This window comes from Clupea harengus, chromosome 16 (genome assembly GCF_900700415.2).
Source record: "Clupea harengus chromosome 16, Ch_v2.0.2, whole genome shotgun sequence".
Classification (NCBI taxonomy): domain Eukaryota; kingdom Metazoa; phylum Chordata; class Actinopteri; order Clupeiformes; family Clupeidae; genus Clupea; species Clupea harengus.
In genome coordinates, this window is record NC_045167.1 from 14,999,353 (window position 1) to 15,008,442 (window position 9,090).

Here is a 9,090-nt window from a genome sequence, read left to right on the forward strand (position 1 = left end):
CGTCCCGCTTAAATGCCAATATCCTGTAAGGCATCCAATTGCTGACGAAATCAAATCTTGCCCCCTTGTGTGTAAGCTAAGACTAACCATTGACACTGAGGGTCCTCTCAGAGCTGGTTGATAGGTCTGTGTGTCCTTGTGACCTTGTGAAGTCAGCAATGCCATTGTGAAGAGATGGCCTATGAGACTGCCTCATGTGCTGATCCGTCTGTATATTTCATTCTTTCTGTCGACGTATGTTAATGTCTCTATGTTAGTGCCTGTGTGTCTTCTCTCTCTCTGTGTGGGTCTTTCTCCTCTATATATTTTTCTCTCTCTTTCTCGGTTTTCTTCCCTTCCAGAACAAATTACTGTACAGAACACATACCAATGTGACCTACTGTGTTTTACGCTTCCCATTTCCAAGCCTGATTCATCGAGCGAGCACTAATGTATTCCGCATTCGGAATACTGAATAAGTATTCAGTGTCGCAGTGATGTTCAAAGGCATGTCATGGAACAGGGCAACCTCAATATGAGCCAAGGCTTTTGCTGTCCTCCTACCTTACCATAGGCAGTTACCTATCCAAGCGCATTCCAGTGAGAAGAGAAAAAAAAACACTCAACCTACTTTCTTCTAAGCTTTGCTGTCAGCTTGTAGGAAGAGCTCATTACCCACTCCCAAAAAAAGGATTTCGGCAAATTCTTTATGTGCTTTGTTTCGCACAGGTATTTATGCTCTGCTTGGAAACGGGCACTCGCCTGTGGAAAACATGCACACAGTGGGTGGGCATGTTGCGGGCGGTGGAGAAGTCGAGGTAAGCTGGAGGAGGCTGTTGATGTCACCGCGACCGCAGGGCTGAGGTACGAGTAGACCACAGTGGCTCTGACAGGTGCGAGGACACATCGAGGACACACAGATGACACACACACACACACACACACACACACAGGCCAGGTCATCTGCAGCTGGCCAGCTTCCCGTCAGAAGAAGAGAATTATGGGGTGGGGTACGGCGGGAGAGACACACTAATATCCAATTACAGCCTGCTGCAGCCCATCATCTGATCGCTGGTCAAAGGCAGACCAGACAACCGGTCGCACAGCGGGTCGGTGGTTGCTCTCAATCTGCCTCAGGTACCCAGAGGCTTTTGGTTCTGGAGTAGATTAATACAAACATTCAAAATGGAGGCAGAGGATCTGTCCAGGACACTGGTAAAGCTGGATAGAAGTGTGTGTCATAGGGATAACCTTGACCCACCTGAATGTGTGTGTGTGTGTGGCAAATTGCATATTCAGCAACACAGACACATGCCCTCCTGCAGCTGTGTTTTTTGGTGTGTGTGTGTGTGTGTTCAGAGGTGATTAATGTGGCCACACAGGCAGCCCCATCTCCCTTGCCCTGGTCGGCAGGGTGATGGAGGGTCTGGCAACAGTGCTTGGCACGGGACTGGATGTCTAGACCCCTAAGAGGGGGAAGATGAAGGGAGGGTTTGGCAGTACGCATTACAAGGATCGGCTTAGCCCCATTAAATATGCAGGTGGGGGTGTGTGTGTGTGTGTCTCATGTGTGTGTGTGTGTGTGTGTGTGTGTGTTTCATGTGTGTGTCGTGTGTCGTGTGTGTGTGTGTGTGTGTGTGTGTGTCTATGGCGTGGGGGAGTTTGGATACTATGTTAGACTAGTGTGTCTGTGACTGGGCCTCAGGAGGTGAATGGAATTCCTAATGCAGAGTGGAGAGTTAGGGATAGGAGACAGAGAGAGAGAGAGAGAGAGAGAGAGAGAGAGAGAGAGAGTGAGAGTGAGAGAGAGAGAGAGAGAAAGAAAGGAGTAAACAAGACCTGAAACCACACATGGGAATTCAGTATCTCATAGGAAGCCTGCCCTCCCCACACACTCACAAACACTCACTAAAACACACACATGCACAAACACACAGGGGCACACACACATACCCTTAACACAGCCCCAATCCACAAGACGATAGAAGGCACAAGGGCTAGTTCAACCAATAACTACATCAAATTGGAGGAAATGGAATCTAAAATTACATTTCATAACATCCCATTTAAAATGTATGACCACAGGGAGGAGGGATTTTTTTGTCTCTGTAAATGTCGATCTCAATATCCTAAGGGCTGTCAAAAAAATGTCATTCGGCTGTCACACACCCATATATCATCTTCTGTTCTCATCTCGTTTCATTTGTCTGTCCTTTTAGAAGGTAGAACTTATTACAGTTGACTTAATATAATAAAAAGCATGCTGAATAGTGGCATTCTTTACCATTCAAATGAAAACTTTTATTTCTGCTGGAAGGATATTTATTGCTGGATGCTGTGTTGTTGCATAACCATCATTTGGCAAAACTATCATAATGGAAAGGATGCCTTGGCCACATTTAAGCACTAATGTAAATAACAGTTACATTTAGCAGATGACTGTAGGTTGTTAACATGTATAACCAATTCCTGTGGTTGAAATAACAGAATCGTGCTCTGTGTTGTACCTCTGCCAAACAGGGGAAACCGTCTGCATGGGAGTTTTTAGAGGTTGGGTGTTACTGCCATCTAGTGGTCATGTTACATAGTGCATATTAAACAGGGTATCCGGGTGGGGGGAAAAAACACTTTAGCGGGATTTCATTGAAATACGAAAATTGCCACTATTCTTTGACTATTGTTGCATAAGCATAACATCAATGAAGCATATCGTAACGCACACAAGTAAATCTAATTTGCCAGTCGCTAAGATTAGTTTTCAGTGTGAAATATATTTGACTAGCAATGTCATTTAAGCGAAAGTGTTTTGAAGGTTATCGTGGCTAACCTTTCATTGTAAAAAAATAATGTATCGGAATGATTGACAGAGCTAAGGTTAGCTGATATAGGTTTTCTTCCTCACAGAAAGCAATGCAGCTTGTTATCTCATACTTACAGGCCTTCAGAGTATACCAGGCATCTTCCTGCAAGCCTGTTTGCTGAAGTAGCCTACTTGCTTATCTGCCTTCTCCTTCTCTCTCTCTCTCTCTATCAAAATGTGCTTCTGTGAATCCTTAGACAATCTGTGCATCCATTTGATCATTTGATGTCATTCAAATGTTTAGTATTGGTCCCAATCCCGGGATGCCGAAATGATTGACAGCAAGGGCACTCTGGCGCAGTTGTGATCAGTAAATCATTCGACAAACAAGAGCTCGACAGCACAGCATGTGGATGAATACCACCATTACAATTTACGATAAGCATCTGAGTCAATGTTCCTGCTGTAATAACAGGAAGTTTACTGCGGTGTCCCTAAAAGGCCTTTGGTATTTGCCAACATCTAGTTGGATTTTGTATAGGGGTGCCATATTTTCTCTGAATAGAGATGCTACTTAGCAAAAACTTGTTCATGGTCTATGAAGTGATGAAGAGATGTTATCAAAGCTGCACTTGCACATAGATCACATCCATCCTATAATAGAAATGTCTCACTGACCCATATGAAACAGCCACGAAGTTAGCAGCTCCTTTTCAAAATCTTAACATAGCAGCATGCAGGTTGGCAGAATGACCTTGAACCCTGGATCTTCCCGACAGGGACATCATGGTAATAAACCACTGCTTGCGGATAACTGGAAAGATGTCTAAATTAGTTTCTGAGTTGTAAAGAGATCCACACATTGAAAACAAATTAATTGTTTTGAATGTGTGCACGGCCATAATCCAACTCCGTTCAAATATGATATGGAAGAGCCAGACAGAAAACCTGTTCATGTGACATCTTTGTTAAACAATATAACAAAGCTACAGCCATAGACATATCTATATATGTCTATGGCTACAGCACCCACTAAGGAAACAATGGCAGCCACAGTACTCCAATCATAGACATATATAGACATTCATAGATATTATATGTCTATGCTCCAATGTGCTCTAGTGATGCTGTCTCCAAAATGGGTGCTGCCCCCTCCTGGTGGGATATAGAAAGGTGCAAATGTTGACATGGACAAACTGTAGGAGTTATATCTCTTCGTTCTTAGTGCTGTTTGATTTGGACTCAAACATTTCAGAATCATTTAAGTGGCCCACATGTTTAAAATGCTAAACAGACAAACTGTGTGACCATTGCTTAATTTGAGGGCTACATTATGAGATTCTGGACAAGTAAGCATAATGAGATGAAACATTATACAGTATGAGCAGTGAGCATATTTGCGTGTGAGGGAGTCACTCTGCACCTCATAGAGAACAAAGAGAAGTTAAACAACAGGTCTATGAACACTGTAAGCAGGTGGATTGAGACATATCTTGAAAACATGGTAACTATTATTGTGCATTTGACTCTTGTGTTAATATTAATGTCTAGGAATTTCAGCTGTTGAATAATCATCTGAGATACTTGGCAATAGCATTATCATTTTAGTTCACCCATGTTGTATAGCTATAGAGTTCCTCTGAGCCTAAAACTGTATTAAATCCATTTATTGAAAAAATGGATGGAAATAATAAGAATAAGTGCTTGCATGGAAGCACCAGTGTATGTTTCAAATCCCATTTTGACTACACTAAGCACAAATACCAGCCACTCCAAACAAGGACTTATTGGAAAGCCCCCTTACATGTAAATCCTGACATTTGCATGATGTCATATCAGAAAAGGGATGGGCTGCAGCACGACAGAGGTAGTCTTATTTTCCGCGACACAATCGTTTTTCATTTCCTCTTTGTTGTTTGGTGAAACTGACAGGCAGGCAGTCCTGTGGTTACCTTTTTGATTTTACTTCATTGTTTCTCTTCTCTTCAGAGAAGTTTCGCCATGGCAAGGCTGACCTCAAAGAATATAATTTACTTCTTTAATCTAACGCCTAAGTGTGGCCTGATACTCCAGGCATGAATGAATTGCTTAGAACAGTAACTTCACTTCTGCAAAAAGGTTATAGTATAGGTCTTTTATAAAGCTCTCAAAACTACATCAGTACACCTACTAAATCCTATGTATGTGTGTATGGGATGTTCACTGGGCAGATATGATGTGACTGGCTGATCAACAATTACAATCAACATAATTTGCACAACCAATGACATCTGGTGACACAAGTAAATAAGAACTACAAATCAAAACAAACAAATCAGAATTAAATGAACCAATTCAATGCATACAAAAGTGAATTGAACTGAACGTAGGGTAAAAGAAAAGAGGAAAGGGAAGAAAGATAAACTTGAGAAATGACAGAGGTTAAAACTCATTAAAGATAAATGTTGTAATGCACCAAAGAAATGTAATAAACCGTTTATGTTTTAGATTATATTTTACATTGTTTATTATTCTAAATGAATACGAAGTGACCTGTTTTGTTTGTTTGAGTACTTCCTTGTTTTCAGGTGGCATTCCTATAATGACAATGGCAGCACAGAACATGTTACAAATCATGTTCTTACGTTACTTTTTATACATTAGGTACTGCTATACCCAGTTAATAGCCGGTCCCTAAGAAAGAAATAAGCACTTTCTATCTGTTTACACATAGGACCTGAGGCTCTATTGCTTGGGTAACAGTGAGAAAGTCTGTATGTCTTTGCTGCCAAATTTGTCCATATCCTTACGTCAGTTTGTATTACGGGAAACGATATAACTGCGAGTCCGCCTACCGATGACACTGCTGCAGAACTTTCCACTTTTAGTTTAAAAAAACGCCACTCCCTAACTAAAACCAGAACATAACATTATGTTTTGTTTTGCCATAAATCCCCTCGTGATGTGATTGGAAATAATACAACCCCATGCGCAGACTCATTCTAAATGTTTGAATTGTTTTTAGTAACGTCAATTTAGAGACCCTTTTCTGTTGCAGATCGTGCAAGCTATAAGGCGATAATTTGCACAACGCACCCAAGTAGGAACACCGGACGCTTACAATTGCAGTTAATTGCAATTGCAGGACGTCGAGGGACCCACTAGTGGAACGTCATCCGCATTTCACTTCCATCTTTCCAGTCGTTACGCCCCCTACTAGATGAGTTCCTGGTAGAGAAATAAACGCATAGTCAGGTGCAGGGCTTCAAACCGTCACTGTGAGGATCTTCGGAAGGTCCTTGAGAAAGAACGCATAGGATACATGTTGAATAAAGAGGACTGGGCATTTGACTCACTCGAGGTAGAGTGATCATGACCGCTCGGCGCAGGGATAGCCTGCGAATACGACCGGCTGACAACGCAGGGTTGAGGTCCCCGAAAAAGCCTCGGCAACGGGAGTTGACCAGCAGCAGTAGCGCGGGATACGCAAGCGAATCGATGACTGCCTTGCCACAATGGATGCGCCTGTATTTGTACGGGATGCACGGAGTCACGTTGGACATCGTCCTGTCATCGATACGCAGGTTCCTGGATGCCAACGATTTGAAGCTTCTGGGGTTTTCCTCACCCTACCTCTGCGTAGTGCACTCCCTCACCCATTTCGTGTTAGAGAAAGTGTATATGCAGAAAAAGTGCTTCCAAGGACGCCCTGTTATTTTTCACTTCATCTTCTACCCGTCTCTGTACATTGGCCTGCAGATCTTAATTGGCAACATATTCACAATAACGGACAACATCAAAGTGGTTTCAGCGACGCAGCTTGTCATTCATTACATCCTCGCATTGTACTTCACTAATGTATTCCATAAAGGGATATTGCACCTGCAGTATCAGTGCCCTGAGAAACGAAACCAGGCAAAGCCGGCGCTGGAGAAGACGAAACCTCTTCCTGGACTACCCGGCATTTTACGATTTGTGTTTTATGGCATGCAAGGCTTACTAGACGAGATTGTTTTCACCTCAGTCTTTAACCTATTCGAGAAGTCTGACCAGACACTGAGCGGCCACACGTCGGTGTGGTCCTTCCTAATGTACGGCAGCTGCAGCTTCGTCGTGGAAAAGCTGTACATGCACTTGCACTTTGAGAGGGGATGGAACACGTGGATGCGGCTCCCGATTTATATTGTTTTCATCTATACATGGGAGTTCTCATGGGGTCTTGCATTGCGCCATTTTGACGCCTGTTCGTGGGACTACTCGCATTACCCGCTAAATTTTATGGGTCTCGTGACTTTGCTCTATCTCCCTGGTTGGGTTTGCCTGAGTCTTTATCAGGATATCCTGTCGAACGTGCTACTGCGTGTCGTGTGTACCAAAGAAGAGAGCTTATTTGGAGCGGGTGTCAATGGGCGCCCCCTAGCCAGAAAAGCTGTTTTTAAACGATAGACTACATTAAACAGTTTGATTTGAACCACAGTAATTACTATTTGGGGATATACATGCCATTAGTGGTGTACACACGCAGCACACTTTTCCTCAGAGAAAATGGATGTAGCTGTGTCAGCAGCTTTAATATCTGATCGAAGTCCTATCACTTTGTAGTGAGAGAGATGTGAACAACACACTGTAACTTCACCTTTTAAGAACCACTGTTTATTAAAAGATGTATTTTATGAGAGGAAAATGTCTTTCAATTCACCTAATGTACTGTGCTTTGTAACCAAATGCACATGGTAATGACTTTTGGGTAAAAGGTTTCTATTAATTGTGGTCCCCAGAGATAATATAAGCATGCCTTTAGTAATTGCTTTTTGCATGGCATTTAATGTTCACATGTACCTTGCATGACTGTCCATTGAGTGTTGAGTTGGTAATGAGAATTAGTCTGGTCACCTAACGAGAATTAGACTTTTCACCTAATGAATTTGCTGTGAATCATCCAACCAATCATTTAAGCTTTAAATGCTTTGAGTTAATTGAGTGCCTTTCTTAACAGTCCTAGGCTGCTGGATTAAAGAAACACATACAACTTTGTGCATCTGACTCCATCTAATATACTTATTTGACTGTGTTACAAAGGCCTGCAAAGGAGAGAATAGTTCCCCATTGTCTTATCTCAAGCAGGAACTATTTTTTGTATGATGTTTGTTAGGCTTATGGGGAAATGTCTGCAGTAACTGGCATAAAGGTTACTGAGTAAGAGGCCCGCCCAATTTTACATTGTACATTTCTTGGCAGCTACTAATGTCTGGGGATCTTATTAAGTGACATTTGCCTGACCTGAGTAGACTTTGAGTCTTGTGACATATTTAATATGGTGTTGATTGTAAAGCCATGGATAGCCAAGTTAGCCACCATGGCACAAGAGAAAGGGAAACTCAAAGTAGCTCCTATTTTTAAGATAAATGGTGTTAAAGCCCTTCAGACCAGTCCTAAAATTGGTGCAGACTGGAGAAAGATATGTAGTCTAGACCTACTTCAGCTATATCAGTACAGTTAACTACATACAATGACAGTAGGGATAACAGCTTGACTGGACAGGTTAGCATGTTAGATGTTGTTAATATTACAATATTGCATCAGTCTCTGTGTACTGATACTAGGATTCTCTGGAGTCGCTACCTGAGTGTCTCATCTTTCCATTGCCTTGGCAGTTGTGAAGGTATATGATATGCATATAAAGGAACAGGTTTGAAACATATAGTGTCACTGATACTGCCTGAAATGGACCTATTTGATGCATCAAACAATCTGTACAGTCGACTCACTTTCTCTAGCAGGGATACATGTGTGGACTCTTGTCCAAAATACCTTGCACTGTGAACTGTTAACTAGTGATCAATAAGTGTGAATGCACTCCGTATGAAATTGACACAATGAAATGTTTGTAAATGGAAATTACTCTTCTTTAGGTGATTTGTTTTTATCTTTCCTATTTTTATATATAAAAGTACTGCATGTTGGTATGTTTTGTATTTTTTCGTGAACGTACCCTCTTGAACGTATTATTGACTCGTTGAATGAAGGGTTGCACATTGCCTGTGTACGTTTCTCAATAGGATAATCCATTTTTAGATGAAGGTGTTCACTGCGAAACTACAAGAAAAGAGAAATGGGATGTGTTGATGGGGCCCAAGCTAGTATAAAAGACTCAGAACTTCCTGCAGAGTCAGAATAAACATGTTGTCTGTTTTTAACAAGTTCAAACATGGCAGCTGGCGGGTGTCCAAAAGGTGTACACTTTGGTTTCAACCATGTTATTATATGACAAGATGAGTGATCAACTATACTGTTATGAAATTATATGAATAAAAGATAATTATACCACCATA

At 41.8% G+C, this 9,090-nt stretch overlaps 1 protein-coding gene across 1 annotated transcript; it reads left to right on the forward strand.

The window, feature by feature from the left end:
• The first annotated feature begins 5,883 nt into the window (after window positions 1-5,883).
• On the forward strand, window positions 5,884-9,090 carry LOC105896718 (transmembrane protein 229A). The gene has a single exon (XM_012823515.3). The coding sequence runs from the start codon at window positions 6,131-6,133 to the stop codon at window positions 7,202-7,204; it is 1,074 nt and encodes a 357-aa protein (XP_012678969.1). The 5' UTR covers window positions 5,884-6,130; the 3' UTR covers window positions 7,205-9,090.